The sequence below is a fragment of the Ptiloglossa arizonensis genome, chromosome 4, assembly GCF_051014685.1.
Source record: "Ptiloglossa arizonensis isolate GNS036 chromosome 4, iyPtiAriz1_principal, whole genome shotgun sequence".
Taxonomy (NCBI): domain Eukaryota; kingdom Metazoa; phylum Arthropoda; class Insecta; order Hymenoptera; family Colletidae; genus Ptiloglossa; species Ptiloglossa arizonensis.
Window position 1 is genome coordinate 20,448,041 of NC_135051.1, and position 23,012 is coordinate 20,471,052.

The window sequence follows — 23,012 nt, forward strand, 5'->3', positions numbered from 1 at the left end:
GTAGAAGACTGTTTACTTGAGCAAGTGGAGAGCAGCTGGTGAATTCTTTTTTTTATCAGACGAAACGCAATCAAAAACGTATGAGTTAATTAAACCTTGCGTAAGGGGGTTGGAGCAACAGATTTATTTTACTCCCCATTTGGAAGCTGGTCCCGAAGGGGAGAGGGTTGTAACAGGGGTGGAAGAGGTTCAGGTGGCTCTGGCGAAAGAGCTCGACCCAATTTCGGAAATTGCGCAAAAATAACTTTCAATGACTTTTTTAACGCGTGAAAAGTGTGGGGGAACGGGGATTAGATCGAAAGATTCCGTTGGTAAGTTTCTACTTTTAATAAAACAGAAGTTAAAATTACTGATCCAAATACTCGGGCTACAGGAGCTTTCAACGATCAACTATGAAACGCAAATGTAGTAATCTCTCCATTATCTGACCACCCAAATGCAATACAAAAATCCTCACTTGTTGTAATGGTAACGTAAGTTAAAAAAATACAACTTGTGAATTTGAACCGTTCGTCAACTTGATTTATGATCGTACGTCGGAAATTGTAGCTCTTTAGATTAGTATTTTTCCTATTGTACAGGAATTTTTAAATGTATTCGTAGATGTGGAGCTTTGATTATTATTTTTCCTATTGTACAGGAATTTTTAAACATATTCGTAGATATGGGACCTCGATTAATATTTTTCCTATTGTATAGGAATTTTTTAAGCGCTCTTTCTTCCCGATTTCTCGATTTTTCGGTCGCGGGAAATTTTTTGAACACTGTGTACGCGAAGAAACGCGCGAAAGACTCCTTGGAGAGATCGAGGCGGCTCTCCTTCGACGATTGGAAAGTCTGATAATCCGTGCAAGCGTTTCCGTGGTACAAAATCCTTCCGATCGTAGTTAAGGACCCCAAGGCTGAATGATTCATGTGTCGTGCGTTTGCACGAAGGACGCGCGCGCGACGTTTTACCATTCGATAATATGTTTTTTCTTTTCCTGCTCTATGAAGAATGCAGTGACTCACACGAACACCAGTAAGAAACACAATCTCGAATTCGATTGGGAGGCACCTGCCGACTACGAGGGAGCCATCGTCTTCAAGTGAGTATTAAACGACGACGCTTGAACAATTTTACCGGAATGACGGTTCTTGTGGTCGTAGCAAGCCGTTTACTGTTGAACAATTTCGACCAATTTGTGGTCATCTTCAAATACACCGAATAAGAACAACTTTAACATATTTCTTTCACCTTGTACGATTTTCTTATTTTTTTATTTTTACACATCAATCACACAGAACCATTGAAACAGTCGAATTCGTTGTTAAACTGTGTTTATAGCTCGATATTTGTTAACCTTACGTTATATAATCTTTGTTATAATCGTGAAAAATATTCCATGTGTATTAATATTCTCGTTACGTAAAAATGGTACAGATTTAGGTGTGCATATCGATATCCTTCAGAAACGCTACGAGACCTTTAACGTTTCCAATTCGGTTCGTTATCACGCCCGATGTCATTTTTATTATACCTGGAACACCGTAAATACATTTTATTCGATAACGTTAATTGCGAACTTACGAGTTTCGCAACGAGAATCGTGCAACACGTTCAAATGTCGAATGTGAAGCTCCAAAAATTCACGTTCACGTATTAACGGTTGACGAATTTTTCTCAAAGTGTCCGCACTTTCCAAAAATACGCGTTTGGATAATATTTCTAACCGTTGGTAAAGCTGGGCAATGTATCGGGCACGTGTACAGCAACGAATTCTTTCGTCGCGCGTGAATTCGAATATGAAGCAAATTTATGCGCAGCGGACAATTCGGTTTCATTGAAAGGGACTAGAAATAAAGTGAATCTACTTTGATTCGGTAGTGCACGCTGCAGCAAATGCACCATGACGACACGGTTGTTGGGTGTGTAAAGGGAATAACTGATAGGAATGCGGAAGCAAGGTGAATCGAGTCACGAAAATCAAGCGCCGGCGTACTTTCACATTAAATTCCCTCATAATCCATGTCAGCCTGTCACGACCTGTTGGATGTAAAGGTCTTCCAGTTTCAGTACCGTTTTAAACTTGCACAGTTCACCGCCGTAAGATCGCAGAGTTATTATCAATTACGACGGTTGTGACTGGTGAATTCGTTATATAATTTATATCCCCATCCGATGAAATTGCTTTATACGTTCAGCAACGGATTCAACAATTTCATTGCACCGGTAACGAGTTACCCAGCTAGCTTGTATCGGTGTTTCGCAGCGTTTCATTTTCTTTCTGTTACTTTAACGATCCAAGCGCGTGCATCGTTAATTCGGCCGTAACTCGGAGCTAATTCGCGGTGTAATGGAATATTTCAGTATTGGTACTCTCGTTTTTATTTTTTTTATCCAACTGGAACACTATTATTCGATTATCATTCTTGAATCGAGGAAAGAGTGTGCATCGGTGTCCGTAAGTCGCGTCACTGTTTGCTTTAACTTAGTTCACCGCATGTTTGTAAAAGAAAAAAGAAAAGAGAACGAAACGTTTTCAACAGATTCCGTTGCAACGGTAGAGATGGAAGTTATGTAATAAAAGTTCTCACATTAGAAGTTCGGAGGAGAGGAGTTAAATAAAAGTTCTCGAAAACGAAAATTCCGGATCGTATAAAATATTTCTTGAGAAATAAAAATAAAAATTCTCGCGCGACAGGAACAGGTACGATTATTCTTTGTTCGATTATAGAAAATTGTTGTCAAGACGCAGGGAAGTGACTGAATATTAACCATTCCGCGTACATTCGCGTCGATTCGCAATGTACTTTTCTTACCCTAATTTTAATATTTAAAAACGCGTGTTCGACGGATCAAAGAACTCAACCTTAACATCTCACTCGTGTCGGTGATGTTTCCTTCGATCGTTCAAAAGATTACCCGTTATTTTCAGTTTCCTATTATTTACATATCTGCTGTCCGAAATAAACGCAATACATTACGCAAAGGAAACTATTGTTCCTAAATATCCGTTCCCACGAGAACGCTACGAAAAAGTTCCCAAGATAACGATTTCCTCCCATTAAACTAACATTTTCAAGTCCGAGGAAAACGATCAAAGAGTAACATTATTTCTTCGCACCTCGACAATATTCTATTATCACCACGATCCTCGTGATAATTCAATTCGCGGAGAAATTCGACCGCCCGGTTCGTGTAGCCACGGTAATTATGTACGCGTGCTACTGACCTTTCAAACGAGGTTCAAATAATTAAAGAAACTCACCAAAGTGTATATACATATATTCAGCACGGTGTCATATAGTCGCGATTAATTGGACGTTAAATTTCTGGGTCGAAACTCGGTCTCGGGAGCAACGTGGATGTAACGCGCTCACGTAACGCGCCGCGATCTGTCGGCATATGAATTACGATTAGGAATGAACGCGTGGCACGCGGCACGGGTTTACGCCAGCCCCGTGAGCGGAATACGGTATAACGCGCGTAACGGTGCGAGAAACGCCCGGGACATTCGTTATAAACTTTTCCGCTCATAATCGGGCTCCCCCGGTCCCGGTTATTCCTGAACGCTCAATTAATACGCGCAGAGGCCCGACCTATTAAAACTTCAGCAACTTCGCGCCGATAACCGTAAATAACCGGTTCGACGTAAATTGTCTTTCGACTCGGCCGTGATTCCACCGCGATTTCGAACTTCCACGCTATCGAAACAGATTTTTCAACCGTTGCTCGTCCCTCCGTTCTCAACATTATCTACCGTTCCCACGCCCAGGCTACGCCAATGGATCGTTTCGCGTTTGATCCGGAAAAGTCGTAATTCATACACTTCTCGTATTCGATTTTTCCATTTTAGGTCCGTGATGTTCCATCGGGTCGTGTAATGTGTGGGAGTTGATGTATCGCGCGATAGAAGTGGGAATATTTATTTTTTTTTTTCATTGAAGTTTTGAATAAATTTGGAAAATACGGATCGAGATTTGAAGTATGGAATATTTTGGTGATGTATAACGAACGATGGATATTGCACGACAATTTTCGGTCTGGTAGGAATTCTAGTAGGGATATCCATCCCTAGTACTCTTTAGCAGGGGAGAATTAAATTGGCCGTTCAAGGTCATCGAGGAACTACCCCCACCATACTGCTCGATATCTCTTAAATGTTTGTTATTCGCGTTTGAACCGGAAAGATCGCGATTTATACGCTTCTCGTGTTCGATTTTCCATTTTAAGTTCGTAATGTTCTATCGGTTCGTGTAATACGTGCAAGTTGATATACAGTTCGAGGTAGAGCGATGGGGAATATTTCTTTTTTTCATCGGGATGAAAGTTTCGAACGAATTTAGAAAATAAAGGAGAAACAGCTTTTCTGTCTGTTGCTCGTTGAATAACGATTGAAATTCGAAGTATAGAATGGAATATTTTACACTGTATGAATGAACGATGGATATTGTATGAAAACTTTCGATCTGGTAGGAATTCTAGTAGGGGAGAATTAAATTGGCCGTTCAAGGTCATCGAGGATCTACCCCCACCATACTGCTTAGTATCTCAGGAAACGCCCTCTGTCCTTTAAATACAGTCGACCATAGAAATTTGCATACACCATACACGTGTGAGTGAAAAAAAAACAGATAATTCATTGTTTCCATACGCTACGATAGCTCCTGAAGGCACTTGCTTAAACGGAAACAAACAATTGTTCGTAACTTTGTAAATATTAATTTTTCGACCCGTGTTTATCAAGACTTTTCTGCTCTATTTAGCGAGTATTATCCACCCTAAAAGTTATCCTTAATTATTCAAGCTCACCCCTGTACAATATTCCAAACTTCCATGGTCTATCGTCTACGTTTTTATAATCGCAACCAATAATAGCAATCGCTCAAAAATAAAATTTCCATGACTTTTTTCAACAATTTTCCCCCGGTACGGTGTGCCTCTAAATTGTTACGAAACCTTGTGATATTAAATACCCGTTTCGTCTATACTGTTCGATCGACTCTCCGGAACGATCTATTTCTGTCTGGCGCAAAAGTTGTCATTTCCCTTTCACCGATCGTATTAACACGAGACTCCGCACGATCACTGATCCACTGCCTTTGATTTCTTCCTGCTTTAGGTCCACCTTCGCGCAGGATTACAGTACGTACTGGGTCGGCGTGGAATCGCCAAGAGTTAACATTAACAAACGATCCATCGACGTATTGACCTCGTCCACACCGACCAGCACGTTTAGAACCACCACACCGCCCTATTACAACCCGACCGTCGATTACGAGGTAAGTATTCTCTCATTACGTCCCGACCACCGATCACGAGGTAAACGTGCTTTTCACACCCGATAATCATAGCAGCGGTCGCGATGATCAACCACACTGGAAAGACAAGCGAAGTGAAATCGAGACGCCAACTTCGAAACCAACATTTGCCGCAACTCGATCGCGTTCTAGAGGAGATGTAAAATCAACACGAAATAGAATAAACGCCAAGTGTATATAGTAATTAGTAACTGTAGATACTACTCCTCGATTTTTTTTTATCGATCTTTCGCTGATTGATTTCATCGCGAAACGAATTTATCGACACAAAATCGGATCGATAAAAAAAAAAAATACACAATTTTCTCTTCTATAAAAATTCAGTAAATTCTTCAAAAAACGAATTTTCAAACCACGGTTCGAAAAATCAACTTTTTCAACAAGACACGCCCAGTAGGGTATATTGTTAGTTGGCTGGTTGAATTCATAGATAGATAGGAACAGGAAGTTAATCATTTTCGAGATAATCAGTTTTTTGTACTATTGCGCATTACGCATAACGATACTGCGTATTTCAAGAGTTCCGGTGTGTTAATAATTTATTACAGATAACCTCGGAATATATTACCGAAGCGTGCATCGAAACTTACGAGAGATAATTTATGCGTCTACTTTAAACGGACCAGTCATTCTATGATATATATACGATAGTACGAAGAACTTAAGAAACGAGAAGCTATCTTGTGAATGATTAGTCCGCGAAACTGTGTTTGCTCAGACCTCTTACATTATTTTCCAGAGTTGCATTAGTCGGCCAAGATTTCAACCATAGTCTTAATGCACCTAATACGTATAAAACCTAACTTAGATTTGGAAATGAGAAGTTTGATGACCCGAGAATGATTAGTTTGCGGAACTATGTTTGCTCGTATCTTTTGAATTATTTTTCCCAAGTTTTATTAGCCAGTTAAGATTTTAGCTACTTAGTCTTAATGCATCTAATATCTATGAATTCTAACTTGGGTTAAGAAATATGATGTTCGATGGCTCGAGAATAATCAGTTTGCTGTAATATATTTACTCAGATTAGTTTTACGAGTTGGAATAGCCAGTTTGGTCAATACATTTTACGCGCTACAATACAAAGAACTTAGATCGGGAAACGAGAAGCTGACTGTCTTGAAAATGATCAGTTCGCGGAACTCTGTTTGCTTGGATCCTTTTGGATTATTTTGCAGAGTTGCATTTATCCAGTTCAGAGTCTTCTTATAGGCTCGATACACTCGACACATTTGAATTTCTAATTACTAATATGTATACGACCAGGAATTGCCAAGCTGGCGCCCCTTGGATCTAATGTTGGTTTAAACGTGCATCAGCAAGAAAAGTTCGAGATAAAAGCTTGGTACTTTGAATTACAAATAAAAGAAATAAAAAGGGGTCGATGGTAAGATTGTAGAAACGTTTCGGGAGACGTTTATGATTTATTTTGCAGTAAATCATGTATGCGTTTATCCGGAAAAAAGACAAGGTTCGGAGAACATTAATCGATCAAGTATAATTTTCGAGCTAAAATATCTATTGTTAACAGTCACGCGACAAACAAGCAGAGTTACAGAAATTGACGACAGGAATGTTTATACACATATTTCAACATTTTCTCGAAGCACACTTTACGATTGATAAAGATAAAGTTATTTGTTTAAATGAATCAAACAGGAAAAACAGAAGGTGACTTCTTCGATGAAAAATAGTAGATAGTACAAACATTGCAAATCGGATAAATAGAATTGAAATTGATTAGAGAAATTTTAGAGATCGTTTCAACATAATAATTTGCAATTGTTTCTTTGCAAAGAAAACATCGTTAACAATACCATCCGACTGGAAACGTATTACGAACAACTGCAAACGAAATATGCAAATACGAATATGTGTTATAAATATTGCTACGTACGTACATTTTTCGAAACCCTTGTCTGCGCACTAGATCCTCTACCGCTCTAAATGGAGTCAGAAGGAAAAATTTCTCGGAAAAATTCTAGAAATTTTTTCCATCTAATTCGCAACAGTTTCCCTGTCAGAAAGCGTCGTTAACAATAACGGAGTAAGTAGAACCGAACCAATCCGTGTTGTAAATGTTGATATATTCGTTCATCTTCCGAAGCGGGAAAAGTTTCTTCGTGAAATTTTAGAAATTGTTTCGACAACCATAATTGGTGATTCTCTTCGACGGAAGTAGGAAAAAAAAAAGAAAAAAAAAATTGAACATGATTGTTCGCGCGGGATGCACCGATAAAGGGGTGTTGGAATATTTACGAGTTGAAAGTAAGTTCATGTTTTAACGAATATTGCCTCGCGATGCGCGGCCGCATGTATTATGCATGTATACACGTGCACGCTATGCAGTTAGAGCCACGTACAGATGCATAATTTTCGACGGGGCACGGGATAGATACCGCTCTCGGTTTTATGGTTTATGTACTTTCGCCGTTCACCTTCGTATCGTTCGATCCACGACCGCGTCTGTGATTTTTACCAGCGTCATCGGCTCTATTGTCGAGTTATTTTTGCGGGATTTTATCTTTGACGCATCGACGCTCTCGTATCCATAGAAGCGACAGCAAAACACTGAAAACCCCCGCGTAACGAATGGTCGATCAACGATTGCTGTACGCTCGAAATCTTCCGTACTCCCCCTCGCTGGAATTCTTATCATTTAAGCGGGGAGAAAGTAAAAAGGATAAAATAAAAGTGATTTTCCCGCAAATGTTTTTACGAGGTGAAACCTCGACGAAATTTTTCCCCACCTTTTTCCATATATTCTTCAACGTTTCAAGATGTAAATTTTTTTTTTTTCGTTACAATTTATTAACTTTTTACAAAACAACGAACACTATTCTCGGAGTGTTTATCTTCTTATCGACGTGCGGTCTAGTGTTTTTTTTATGTCGGTCTGGAATAAAAAATCGAAAAGAGTCAAATCGGATTTGTATCTTGGAATGTTAGAGAATGTGTACGGTAAGGGACGAAAAGTTTCATCGAGATTTTACGTTGGAAAATAATTGACGAAAATCACTTCTGTTTCAACGTGAAAACGTATCTCGACGGTTTGCGTTGAGTGTCATTACGAGCGCGTTCGGGGAAAAAAAAAGAGGAAACGAAGCGTGATCTTATCTTGACCGAGTTTTCTCGATGTTCTTCGCAATGATTAACGCGTCACCGATGATCGTCTTTAATTGCGTCGGACAATTCTGGTGCACAATCTGCAATGACTTACGGATTTGTTGGCGCATCTTCTCGCGGAATAATTAATCTCCGAAGATTGTTTTAGCGTTTTCCTCGAGTTCGAGCGATAAAATGTTATTTGCTCGTTAATTTTGCACGTGGAATTCAATTTCTAAATCAACCGACTCGTGACTATCGGATAAAGGATCTTGTTACAGCGAGTATTTAACTCGATATCGTAATCACTGGAACTGAAACCTGTTGGAGCGTTATTAGGGCCTATTGAAAGAACACTTGCTCGATTTCGCGAGTGTGGAGGCTGGCACGACGGAAGCTTTCATAAATAGTCGGTGAATTCTGCGTGTTTCTAAACCAGTAAACTTTCTTCACTGAGGTGAAATGATTTCTTAATATTTTGCATCGATCAACGATTTACGCGCCGTGGATTCGAACGAAAAAACGTACAGAGCGCGATTTCATCTCCTCGAGTTCCCTCGATGCCTTTCACAATCATTAACGCGCGTGCGCGTGTGTGTGTGTGTGTTCGTTTTCAGCTTCACGCGACGAGAAACTGCAATTATGAACGCTATTACAACGACAATGAGCCGCGTAAAAATTCGTAGACGATACAATCGGACAATGTCGCGATCGACGCGATGCAAATGAATAGCGAACAAATATATTACGAGCACGTAATTGCGTAGATTGGCTTTATAATTTCTGAAAATATATTTTTGTATATGCTACTAATCTCATATTTTTGAGAATGTAAGATTCTGAGATACATTCTAGATTAAATTTATCTTAATTCTCAAAAGTACAAGATCGAGATAATAAAATATGTCTTTGAAAATACATTTGTGTAATTTCATATTTTTCTAAATAGGTATTAATTTTTGAAAATATATTTTATTAGCCTACCAAACTTATGTTTTTGGGAATAATGAATTCTGAGATCAATACCAAATCTGTTAAATTTTTCTTAATTTTTAGAAATACGAGATCAATAGGATTATAAAATGTATCTTTGGAAATAAATTCATTTTACTCAGCACACTATATTTGCATCTTGTACCTGGAGAAATTATAGCAGCTTTGTAAATAGTACTGATAGTAAAACGAGAGATAAAATTATAGACCGTTTCCAATCGCTAAATCCACATCAAACGTTCCATACATAGTGTTGCATCGCATTCCACTTTCAAATTTTACATGTACTCGTAGATTTCGCATCCAATTGAACGATATTAAACAAAATGGTTGCTTTCACGTGTACTATTCTCGACAAAGTGAACCATATTGAATCGAACTCGATCCTATCGCAATGAATTACGATAACACTTGCAATACGTTATTTTCTCAGACCAATGTTAAATTTGTCTTAATTCCCCAAAATGCAAGACATTAATGAATTAATCTTATCCAGTAGACTACAAGATCGATACAATAGTAAAATATATTTTTGGATATAAATTACGTTTACCCAGTAGATTACAAGATCAGTCGGATAATAAACTATATTTTTGAAAATTAATTAATTTTATCCAGCACGTATATATATTCGAACCTTGTGCCAGTACCCGGAGGAACGGTAGCAGTCTTTATAAATAGAATTACTAGTAAAAATGAAAAATAAATTATAGACCGTTTTCAATCACTCAAACCATATCAAACATCTCGTACGCAGAACTCCATCGCATTTCACTTTCAAATTATACATATACTCGTAGATTTTTCATCCAATCGAACGATATTAAACAAAACGGTTTCTCTCGCGAATACCACTCTCGACAAAATGAATTATATTGAATCGAGCACGATCCTAATGATAAAACTCGCGGTACGCCATCATTACGGATCCCATCACCAACTATGAACCCAGTAATGGGCACCCAACGTCGTAATTACTCTGTTTCGCGAGGTGTGTCTAAGTTGAAGGCTGGTCATCATACTCCTCTTCCTGTCGAGACAACGGCCTCCATTTTCCTCCGTTCCGCGTACGCCCATAATTAACCATTCGAGGGAGATAAGTCGCGGTGGACATGTTTATTTACCTCATTGAGGAAGCAGTTGCTAAACGTGTGAAATGATACAAAGTAACTGAACTAAAAAAAAGATTCATTAAATATTCAATTATGACATAGAATATTAACAGTCGTGCATTTCAGATGAGACATTTTCTAGCCCAATGTGCTCCAAAGAGTTAAAGGTGGGACATTTCTTAACCCAATGTGCTCCATAAGTTAAAGGTGGGACATTTTTTAACCCATTGTACTTCAAAGAGTTAAAGGTGGGAGATTTCTTAACCCATTGTGCTCCAAAAGTTAAAGGTGGGACATTTCTTAACCCATTGTGCTCCAAAAGTTAAAGGTGGGACATTTCTTAACCTATTATGCTCCAAAAGTTAAAGGTGGGACATTTCTTAACCCATTGTGCTCCAAAAGTTAAAGGTGGGACATTTCTTAACCTATTATGTTCCAAAAGATAAAGGTGGGACATTTCTTAACCTATTATGCTCCAAAAGTTAAAGGTGGGACATTTCTTAACTCATTGTACTCCAAAGAGTTAAAGGTGGGACATTTCTTAACCCATTGTACTTTAAAGAGTTAAACATCGTTACGTCTCTCTGTACACCGTATGACGCGGATATGTCACTGCCCTGGGTGAAGGTTTCACCAGGAGTCCAGCGCGAGGCACGTTCTTGGATCGACGCACGATGAATGAAAAGATACAGGTCGACGTCTTTTTTGCGTGTCGTCCTCATTAACCGGTCCACTTTCGAAACAAGATCATCGTGAGAAATGGTACCGCGCGAACGAATCTCCCCCCCTCCCTCCCGTGTCCCTCGGTTTCTCACTTGGAAACTTTATTGAGGAGTTTCCAGAGTAGGTCTGAACTACTCCATTAAGCTGCTCGACGCAAGCTGGTTATACACATACACATACATACACATACATATATTGCGGAATCGGATTTCTTGTGCCGGAAATATCTTGGTATTTTGGATGAAAATAAATCTCTCGGAAGTCTCGCGGAACTCGCTCGATTTATATCCGACAATAAATGTAACTCGACGAATGATTATTTATGTCTTTGTTAACGCTATATTAGCACAGCTAGTGTCGACTCGAACGTATGTACATACCGTAGCTCGAATTGTTCGATGCACACCTCTGTTTGAATAGAATCAATGGTTTTTTTTTTAATAATTGTACGTTCAGTTTATAGTAACTTGTATTCTTTCATATTGAAAGGACGTTTGCTTGGGTAGTATCGGGTGAAAGGAAATAAGGTTTTTAAGGAAATAAAACAATTTAGAAATTACGAGTGCCGAGTTAGTCATTTTTCTCGAATCGATGATTTTTACTTGTTTTGATTTAGATAATAATCTTTGTACAGAACCGAGAGCAGTATTCAGTTATTGTGCAACAGGTTAGTGTAGGTATCTACAAATTTTGCATTTTCGAGAACTTCACGAAGAAAGGGGCCCTTAAGAATTTACAGGGATGAAATATTTAAATTCGAAACTGTAATTTCTCGTCTCGAATTGTATTTTAATAGTAACGCTCAGTTAATATTTTCGGTGAAATTTCAATAGTTTTCAATTTTAAACCACTGAAAATTAATTATTAGATCATTAATTTATACATAGGTATCATTAGACACCTTTTTCATTCTTATCCAAAATTGTGTTCGAAAGGTATGTATACAGTGTCGAGTAACATTCGAAATGTTAATATTTATTCTACAGTGTACAGAGAGATCTGTTTGAAAGATTTGATCGCGTTTGGTCAAATTTAAAAAATCTTTAAACTTGTACGAACCTACACATACAGTCCTGTCGAAAAATTTCCAAAACATATCGTACACTTCGAAAAGTAACGAATAGATTTGAATAAATATCGGTTTTAAAATCATTTGTCTTTTGGATACGGGTGTCACCGAACGCACGAGACAATTAACGATAACGACGTATCGACGGGCGCGTGAACGCCAATGGAGGCCATTTCGAACATTTTTCGACGTTTCGAATTAAAAATTGCCGATTTCGCGAAAATATATTTATAAATAGTTTTCGGTTCTCGTTGGAACATTTTCGTTACTCTCGAGGTCGTGAGTACACGTTTGGAGATTTCACGACGGGACTTTGGCTCGACTGGGTACAGATCTCGCGTACGAGGAAATGAAAAATTTGCGACAAATTCTTTCGACAATGTGTCATCGTCGGATGAACTTGGATTTCAGACGAAGGAAACAGAGGACCCTTTGTACAACGGATGTGGGACAACGAAGAATTGCTTCGGTACACCGGCGGGATGCGTGGAGACCAAAAATTGCATGGCTGTGGTCAGTGTGCTCGTTCGTGGCGAACGGTATTTCTTCGAGATGCAAGCACGTGATAGCAAATATGTGGCCGTTGGCTTGTCCGACGACAGCAAAATGGTAATTTTATTCATATTAAATAACATCGACTGGGATTTTATATATTTTTCGATCGTAGCTAGCCTTGTTTCGACGAGTCACGTGCATACGATACCCCGCATCGAGTACGTATGGACGACCCTACGTGTAAAAATAAACCGAGAACGTGAAACGACATTTTTTCACGAGGAGTCTCGTTTTCGAGAAAATCAATTCCGAAGGGATCTTCAAACGTCTTCAAACGTCCTCAAACATTGTCAAAAATTGATTTTCCCGAGAACGGTGCGCTGTGAGAAAATTTTCCTCGAACATCTCTGATTTATTTCTGTGCCCAGAATTATCATATGGCGCGAACCGGTTGATTACAATAATAACAATGATAATACGTATTTATTACTCATAGATGCAGGCCAGTCGTAAAAGCAAACGAAACGGGAGCGAGAAAAATAAAAATATAGAGAAAATACGATGACAATGTTATTTGTGGCGTAAAGAAATTTAATAGCGTTGTCGAATCCAACCGCGATGCTAGAACAATGAAAATCATGGGAAATTTTTAATCATCGTTCTCGGTGAACGAGAATAGGAACTTATGTAAGGTTCATTGTGAGCTGATGTAACAATTTTCAAAATGTAACAACGAATTATCGGTAAATCGAGATCGTTTCAACGAAGGTGGAAAAAGTAAACGAGATCACCGTCGTTTAAATGTTTATGGAATTACAGATCACGACGAAATGTTTCGTAACGATCGCGTTAATTGAATTCGTAGGTTCGGGACATTGCGGGTGCAAGCTTGTGGTTCGCGTGCTAGCCTCGTAATTTCAATAACTCCGGTGTCGACGATCATTTAATCCTTTGTCTCTTACGCAGGGCGACGACAGTGTGGTCGAGTGTGCGAACGAAGGAGGAGAAATTGCCTTACACATGTCTTGGAACTCTGGAAAGCATAATACCCGGCAACCTATGGTTTGTACCGCAGTACCAACTCGAAAACGTCGAAACGTTCACCAACCGCTGGGATATCATTGCATGAAATAATGAGCCGTCGAAATAATGAGTTTCATTCGGTGATTGTAGAAAACTAACAAACAGAAAACTATTGGATTCATTAATTATAACACGGGATGTGGAACCTGTCTATCTTTTGCGCACGAGGTACCGTCGAGTTTCATTAAATCGTACTACACTCGACCCTTTACAACACGGTGACAAAATTACGACAATCCTATAATACGAGTACGAATGTTACGTGCCTATTTTCATCAAGAAAAGATTCGTTAATTCTAATGAGTTTCTCGGGTCTTCACCGACCCAATCGATCATCTCGTATCGTTTTTTCACAGTTGTACAATTTATCCATTACAATTGACGCTTAGATGTTTCTTTAATTGTCTCATCGTGTTACAAAGTTAGAAACTCGAGTTCCATGCATTCGGGACATTTTTGCCCCGGAGGGTTCGCGTGTCAAATGGAAAAACACGAAGATGGAATAACTCGAATGTTAACACTGTTTCGATGTAACACGGAACGAATTAACAATGTTATAGGAAGGTTGAGTGTATTTTTCTCGAGCCGTTTTCTCACGAATGGCCCAAAGATAGACACGTCTCTGGTTTTCCATTAACGTGATAACTGTATCCGACGTCTTGGTGTCGCGTTGTTGATTCGTCGTTAATTAGCTCGCGTCGAAAGCGTTTGAGCATATGACGCGTTGAAAAGAGAGAGAGAGAGAGAAAAAAAGGTGCAACCGAGCGTGCTGTATCGAGGCCAACATTGCACGCGAGCAAGTGAAATTAATACCAATCCCCGATTCAACGAACTCTCGCGGTGATGGTCGACTTTCGCTCTTGTGTTAACATTGTTACCGATCGATCCTTCGTGGGAACGATTGCGTCGATCTGCGGTTTCCGAGAAGCCGAAGAAACGACCTTGCTCCATATTACGATTTACCATTGCAGCAGGAAGGGGCCGTGCAATTGGAGTCGAGTTCCATCAAGGATGACGTGATCTCCTGTAAATTTTGGAGAGAGAAAACTACGGTCGTTCAAGGCCGTGAATTCGACCTCGTCAACACACCGTACAACCTACTTCTGGCCGCTGGCAAGACCCTAAAGAGTGCGTAATCGTTCTTTCCTATTTTACTCCGTTTGGAACATTCACGATATTCGAGATCGCGTCGAACCCCTGTAACAGTTCCGACGAGACCTCCGTAATTGTCCGACCGGTGTCCCAACGGAACGAAACTTCAACTCTGGGATTCACGATCGACGACATAGTAGCGTTCAACGTTTATCGAATCGTCACACATGAAACGTTGGATCTTAAACAAAAAATTCTACGCGGATATGTATTTTTTAATATCGATCCTTTGTGAATGGAATCGTCATTGTATCCTTAAAAACGATCAGTATCCTCGAACGGACACTATGTTACAGTTAACTAGCTTCTCTACCGTTACACGTGTTGTTCCTATCGACTGAAAATGGTGATCAAGATCAACAGTGTGACGCTAAAGGAGCTACTATCCTGAACTAGTAGGCATATGTAAACATTCGTTAGCCTTTTACCACTACAATCACCATCAGTATACAACGAGCAATAATAGATAACTGTAGTCACCGCTCAGGATACAACGAGCGGTAACAGGTGACTATCGTCACCGTCAGGATACAACGAGCGATATTAGGTAACTGTAATCACCGCTCAGGATACAACGAACGATACTAGGTAACTGTAGTCACCGGTAAGGATGCAACGAACGATAACAGGTGACTATAGTCACCGGTCAGGACGCAATAAGCAATACTGGGTGACTACAGTCACCGTCAACGCTAAGATGGTCGACAAAGAAGCATCCACGTAGAAATCAGATCCAACGCAATAACTCGCAAAGCCCCGATCCAACGATAGAACTTACCAGACTCCCTCGAAGCAAGACCGAAACACGTTCGATAACGAATTGGTATCGACCACCCCATCTTACCGTCCATAACGTTTCCCCGTTCTCAATTACCCGGCCGGATCGGGATTATTATCGGTTACAAGCCGTGAACCGGCCCGTAGAGGGGAACCGTTTGAAGAAACGCTTGTTGAAATGTTCAGGTAACGGCGTCGGGTTCCACGACACGGTTTACGACGCCAGCGGCGGTGCGAAATCGTTATCCGACGTCGGAGGTTACACAACGGTCAGCAACGTCCTAATTCGTGTACACGGGGCGTTGATGTTGGCATCTTGGATTGGTACGGCGTCGATCGGTATCCTCCTCGCCAGATACTACCGGCAAACGTGGGTCAGCTCTCAATTGTGCGGAAAGGACCATTGGTTCGCCGTAAGTATCCAATTTTTCCTGTAATCGTCCGCGAAAACATCTACGTGTCTCTGTGTACACACGTGTACGTGTACGTGCACGTGTGTATAAAGAGAAGGGCCCAGAAGATCCTTCGCTCGTGGAACTAATGACCCCGTGAGGTTGTGCGCGATGACCACCTATTTGGTGGGTCGATGCGGCTCTCCGTGAGTCCATGAGTCCGGGATCGAGCTTAATCGGAGGAACCACGAACAGAAGGGCAGTTCGATAATGTCCCTTACGCGGAGAATTAACCGTCGACGCGCGTACGCGATTCCCGCGCAGCCGCACGGGATGCGTGTATTAATTATTTTGCGTAATCGGATTTTAATCGGTCGTATCCGAATGAAATTACAACGCATCACCGTGGACGCGGTGTAGCCTTTACAAGATGCATGGGCGATCGTTGTTACCATACTTACATGTTCGTTGTCGAATATTGATGGCGACGGTTCGATTCATCGTCGATAAAAATTCATTTGTTTCAATTTTCATTTTTTTCTTTTCGCTCTCACTTCGTGGAGATCGTTTCCCCTACTCGATACAATGTCACGCGTGACGGTGTCGAGAGCTAGCGTGTCTAAACTTCGCGGAAGAACACTTAAACTTGGCCGACGCCCAAGGATAACATTGAAGTCGCCTTTGGTGGCCAAAGGACACTCATATAGTAATTGTGTACGACACTTGTTCGTATTGTCTCGAGTGTTCGTGGATCGTTACGGTGATCGATCCAATTTTTTCGTATGGTGTATTTTTTATCGGTGGAGTATCGTATCATTATAATATCAGACGTTATCTCTTCCGTATCCAAGTGGCACAGATTCTTCATGATACTCACCTGGTCGATGACATTGGCCGCGTTCGTGATAATATTCGTCGAATTGGGCGAATGGAGCTCCGAGGTGATACACGCGTCGTTGGGATTGGCCACCACGATCTTAGCTTTCATTCAACCGTTTATGGCAGCCGCGAGACCCCATCCGGGAGCACCAAGAAGACCTCTATTCAATTGGGCGCACTGGTTCGTTGGAAATGCAGCGCAGATTTGCGGCAGTGAGTTTCATCCCTTGACACACCGACGGTGTATTTTATGCGTGTATAATGATTTCCTATTTTTTTTTTTTTTAGTGTTTTCTTTTCTTTTCTTCTTTTTTTGTATACATTTTCTGGACAACGGGTTAACCGCCGCATTGAAATTCCTTTCACAGTAATCGCAATTTTCTTCGCGGTCCGACTGAACAAGGCCAAACTCCCGGAATGGGTCGACTGGATTCTGGTCGCCTACGTGGTATTCCACATTCTGACTCACCTCATACTCACGGTAAGTATGATATTTGATATTTATAAGGCAAAAGTCTCCTATACCTATTCGGGTTGTATATGTTGTCTACACGAAAGTGTGTCCCACTTTCGTCCGTAAATGGAGATTTTCGAGAGGACGTTGAAGTGGACAAAAAAAAAATCCAACGTATAAGGTATATAGGAAGTGGAAGAGAATCCTGGGATCGTAACCAAGAACGCTGGATGGTGAAGGTGTCAAGGATGTTTCAAGGTTTTGTGCAACAATGGGGTTACCCAAGATCGCAAACAAGTAACTCAATGATCTCGAAAGTCTTCTCGACCGGCTGAAGGCTGCCACTTTCGAGCATTTATTTCGAATGGATTGTGTTACAAGAGTTTCGCAACATTGTCTATTTGCGAACTTGAAATTCTTTGTACCGGGTCCCTGAAATTGTTATCTCGAGATTCAACATTAGTTCAAAGAAGAGGGACCTAGGTACGAACTTGACGACTTCGTTCATTTTTCGTATATTAAGTTTCTGTACGTACGTGGAAGTTGGTCTCGAGAACTCAGATACAAATAACGAGCTCCAACGTTCGTACCACTCGTGGTAATTAATTTTAATTATTTTGTTTTGTCGTGTGTTTGTATTACCCTGACAACAGTATGGCGAATATAAATTTATTTTCAATTATACAAATCATTACTCAGGAAAGAGAGTGTCTCTGTACTCTTGTACCCTGTAGCAAGAATACTACCTTCAACATTGATGTAATTATGTAATTTTAAATATCCACGAATTATCAAAGATAACGTAACGCCGAATCTGTAGTATCGTTGAGTTACACCACGTTCCCTCGATTCAATCTTTTTTTTTTTTATTTTTACTTTCAATGCATTCCCTGAAAGCAACTTAAAGCGAAAGAGTGAATTTCTTTTAAATCAACCTTCTATTCAAGAAGTATCTATGTATTGAAATAGGACACTCCGTGCACCGAGTATCTGTTTTATTTCGATACGGTGAGGAATATCTCGCGAAGAATCGAAGATATCAAAAATATATTTCGAAAAAATATTGTCCGGTACGGAGGGGAACACTCTACTGTATCAAAATTTCGTCGATCCTCTCTCCGCACCAAAACAATATTCCTAAAAATGTTTTTTTAATACCATCGATTGTTCCTGAGATATACCACCGCGTCGAGATAAAACATTCATAGGAAATGTTTTTAAAAAAATTGTTCGCTACAAAGGGAGAAATAGTACGGTATAAAAATCCGTTCATCCTTTCTCCGCACAAATATTTCTAAAAATATTTATCTAATGCCATCGATTGTTCCTGAGATACCAAAGATAAAACACCTCGTACCAATTCTTCGTAATTCTTTGACCAGTATACTTACTTGGCCAATCAACGCGTACAATTAAACGTCCATGAGTGTTCTACGCGTGTTTCGGCTAAAAATGCGGGATCATCTTCCGCGCAAAGCGTATTTAAAATCGTCCGTGGTCAAAGGGTTGATATCCCCTCCCCGTTAACGATTGTTCACCCGTATGCAGTCATAATGTACTCGATCCAACGAACAGTTCAACGGTTCGTAACGAACCACGGTTCTAAATTTCTCCTGCGGTGAATTGTTCACAATCCCGATGCAATTAGCCGGGCCAGGTTCTCTTCGGAAGTGGGCGTTAATAACAACGAACGAGTTTTGTATCGCGCATTATATCCAAAACATTTCACCTTTGATCGGTGGCGGCCATTACGCGAACCCAAACCGAGTAGTAGCCTAGCTACTCGAGCAATTCTGAATTCGGAACGTTCTGGACACACGTGTTCCTCGAGTGTATATTGTATGTCGTAGTATGTCCAAAATTGTTGATCCTCGTACGAGCCTCCAAAAAATTGTTGTACTCGTGCACTGTGTTTGTGTATATTTAAATATATTATGTGTTACAGTGTTATTAAGTATTAAACGTGGTATTGGCAATTAGTTTCTTTCTCCGCTAAAGATAGATCGACCGTGTATAAGACCAAACTAATTGTCTCGATGCCCTCGGCACGCGTCTTTATCGTCTTCGTCTTTTCAACTGTCATATCACATATATACTGTTACGTACTCTTCTTTCTTACTATGACATACTGTGTCATACTACGACATACTTTCCGTGACACACTGTTTCCAAAACGTTCCTCTCGCGCTCTATACAGCCACGCGTATTCATTCTCTTTCATTCCGATCCTCAGTCCCTCTTACTTCAGACATTCGCTCACGTTCGGCCATTCTAATCATTCGTCTTTTCCAAACACTCTTCATTTTCTCTGTAAAGTAAGGAACACCACACGTATTCCCTTTCGTCCTCACGTATTCCCACGCGCGGTGGTCTCGCAAGACCCGCCTGTAAAGGGATACTCGTGCCTTCCGGGAAACCTAGCGGACAGATCGCTAGTTTACCCTAACGCAGTTAGTTTACCCTAACGTAGCGCCATCTCTTCTAAGCCTGCGCTCGTGAGCAGACCCAGGCGGGCACGGAAAATCCGATACCACAATATTGTTACTGAGTATAACGAAGGAGGATCTATGTATGTTCCAGTTCGTCGGATGTGCCTCTGATAGGCAGGCCAATCAGAGGGTAAATTCATTCCCCATGAAAGACATGCATTCCCGCTGCTCAATCGTCCATCCGGATACGAGACAGGACGCTCCCGTAAGTTTCACTGCTAATACGAATCGACTCGGTGCGCCAAGAATTTTTCAATCCGTCTTGTTCGTCCCCCCCCCCCCCCCCCCTCCAGCGAGTACATTCACTCATTTTGTATTCTGTTCGACAGCACTCGGGGATCAGGAAATTCATCTTCGGCGTCTACTTCGTGGTGATCGTGCTGTTCGCCGCGGCGCTGATCGTCATCACGGTGCTGGCGCCCATCGAGGACACGTGGATCTCCTTCACGAACACCATTAAGAATTATTAATCACCGTTCAACGACCAACGCAAACGTGGGGACATTTGCATCGCCTGATCGCGCACGAGACGCGTCAGGAGTATCTCTATCGCCCTGTTTGTCTCGCGAATATGTTTCGAACTGCTCACACTCGAGTGACTGTCTGTATGCAAACGAGTCTGGAAGTGACGCAAGTCATCGTTCGGAGAACTATACCGGTGCGTGAATTACCCGACGATATTATTGTTCAACCAGATCGAGAAACACCGGGGAGAGAGTAGCTTGGAATCGCTAACGGTAGGGAACCGTTGTTAAATGGTGTATTAACGTTCAGATACCAACGACATATTTGAGTATACCGAGAACATCGACAATCGTACCTACACTTTGTATTTTTTTCCCTCAGACTGACCTTCAAACGTTTTCAAACGAACAGGTGATCGTATAAATTATAATATTCGCGCGTACACGTATATGTATATCCGTCCGTTAAATACGATCGCGATTCAGATAACGCAAGTTTCTTTTTTTTTTTTCTCGCAAGCACAAGCAAATGATCGTTACTTTATTTACAAACGTTACTCGCGTACAATGTCATCCCTCTGGAATCTCCACCAGAGATCCGTCCCGTAAGGTGCTTCTATCTATAAGTTTCTCATCTCCAAGCAAGATATACACAGAATCTATATTTATGGTAACGTTTACAGTATTAGATTTTGTAACGTATTTTTTTTTTTTCGATTTTTACACGCGTTTAGATTTATTTTCTACCACACGATCGGTCGTCGTCCCGTGTACCGGCGCGCGAAACCGGGTCTTCTTTTTTTCGCAAGTGGGGAGGAGGGAGGCCAGCGTCACGGGATTGCGTTTAATTAACCGATGTAATAGCGTTGTTCGTATGTTATCGATATTGTTAATAAATAAATGTATATGTACGATCGCACACCGTGCGGAGAGTAATATAATTCGGTAAAAATATTTCTGTGTTTCTCAATTCACGGATCGAGGCGCGCGACACGGCGATACAGTGCGCGCACGCGGAATGCACGCGGAATTTCCATATCGAGGTTTCGCGTGGTGCGCAATTTCCACGGCGGCGGCGGCGTCGTTACATCTTTATTGCGATTTTATTCTATCGCGTCTCGGGGTTTTCGTCGCTTTGAATTTTCACCGGGAAAGATTATCCGTTTATCGTTAAGGTCCTACAGAACGAGATGGCGGTTGAACTCGATTAACTGCGAGAGGTCGTTGTTAATCGGTTTAAGCGGAATTTGAATTTACTTAAGTGAAACTCGCGGGCTAAGCACGCTACCGGTACTTATTTCTTTTACATCGGAGGCTCCTGTATCGCGTTAACACTCGCGCAGCTCATCCGGATTGAGAATTTCGATTCCGCGACCTCGCCTAAGTCGCGAATCTCGCGTCCCTTTGCACGCTTGCTATCACCGGACCCGATTGTTAACCGCAAATTTGAATTCGCACGTCGATACGTTTCATTGTTACGCGTATTGATAGCACACTAGAAGAGACGACTCGAATAATTTAACGGGAAATCTGACGCATTGAAAAGTATTCGTTTGGCTCTCCGCCGAAGAAAATTTCTTTTTTTTTTTATATATGTAAAAATATTTTTGCGCGACACGAAATTCTTCGTTCGATATTTCGTCGAGTAATAGTTGTTTTTCCACGCCGACGAACAAAATACATATTAAATAATTCCGACCAGGACCTACAACCAGCGTTGAAACATTGAAACGAGGATACATTTATTTTTTAAAACGATTTGGCTGAGATCATTTCGATCGATATTTTATTTTCACTAATTGCAAATTGATAAACAATTCGGTTCAGCGAATAAACGGAAACCGATTTCTTTTTCGCACGGAAATCCCTATTCGTTGCCTTAACTTCGCCCCGACAGAATCTCGTTCCTCCAAGTATTTGGATGATTTTTCATCGACGAAATTATTTCCAAAAAATAAAAAAAATGTGGTAAAAGGTAACGTGTAAAGTATTGCGACTCTTTGAAATTTGATACTCGATCATCGTTAAAATTGCAAAAATTGCACGGATATTGTTTCGACGAAATATACAAAATACAAAAAAAAAAAGGAAACGCATCCGCTTTTAACCGGCCGAAATGATAAAGCTAACGGGACTTGTCGGGGAAAAAATGGTAAAAACTAGCACGGGAAACTATTTCGATTAAATGTTACGATGTATTCGAGAAATGACGCGGCTTTCTACCTCAATCGAGACGAAAACTACGTCATTTGGGAGAATTTAGCGCGTTCGCGTTCGATATATTTTTACCGGGACGCACGGTGCCGCGCGATGCCGATTTTTTTTCTCGGGAAACACGGCCCTGAGCTGCGATCGGGAAACAACGTTCGGGGTGGAATGTTTTCAAGGGGTTAGTAACGCGCTTAAAAAAAAAATGGCGGCCGATCGAAGGCGGTGGCGTTATGACGCATGCCGCACGGCGACTCTCGGCGTCCCTCGGCGGCGCCACCGTCGACCAACCCCCGCAGTTCGATTGGAGACA

General features: G+C 40.9%; 1 protein-coding gene across 3 annotated transcripts in view; it reads left to right on the forward strand.

The window, feature by feature from the left end:
• Positions 1-21,445, forward strand: part of LOC143146395 (putative ferric-chelate reductase 1 homolog) — a 38,226-nt gene extending 16,781 nt beyond the window's left edge. For 2 of the 3 annotated variants that reach the window (XM_076310661.1, XM_076310659.1), the window contains exons 3-12: positions 997-1,088; positions 5,106-5,265; positions 12,718-12,915; positions 13,768-13,863; positions 14,856-15,012; positions 16,000-16,226; positions 17,057-17,297; positions 17,453-17,565; positions 20,119-20,232; positions 20,357-21,445. In XM_076310661.1, coding sequence (XP_076166776.1) covers positions 997-1,088; positions 5,106-5,265; positions 12,718-12,915; positions 13,768-13,863; positions 14,856-15,012; positions 16,000-16,226; positions 17,057-17,297; positions 17,453-17,565; positions 20,119-20,232; positions 20,357-20,497 — 1,539 coding nt within the window. In that variant the 3' untranslated portion in view covers positions 20,498-21,445. The remainder of the gene's footprint in view (positions 1-996; positions 1,089-5,105; positions 5,266-12,717; positions 12,916-13,767; positions 13,864-14,855; positions 15,013-15,999; positions 16,227-17,056; positions 17,298-17,452; positions 17,566-20,118; positions 20,233-20,356) is intronic. The other variant, XM_076310660.1, reaches the window with a different exon arrangement.
• The last annotated feature ends 1,567 nt before the right edge of the window (positions 21,446-23,012 follow it).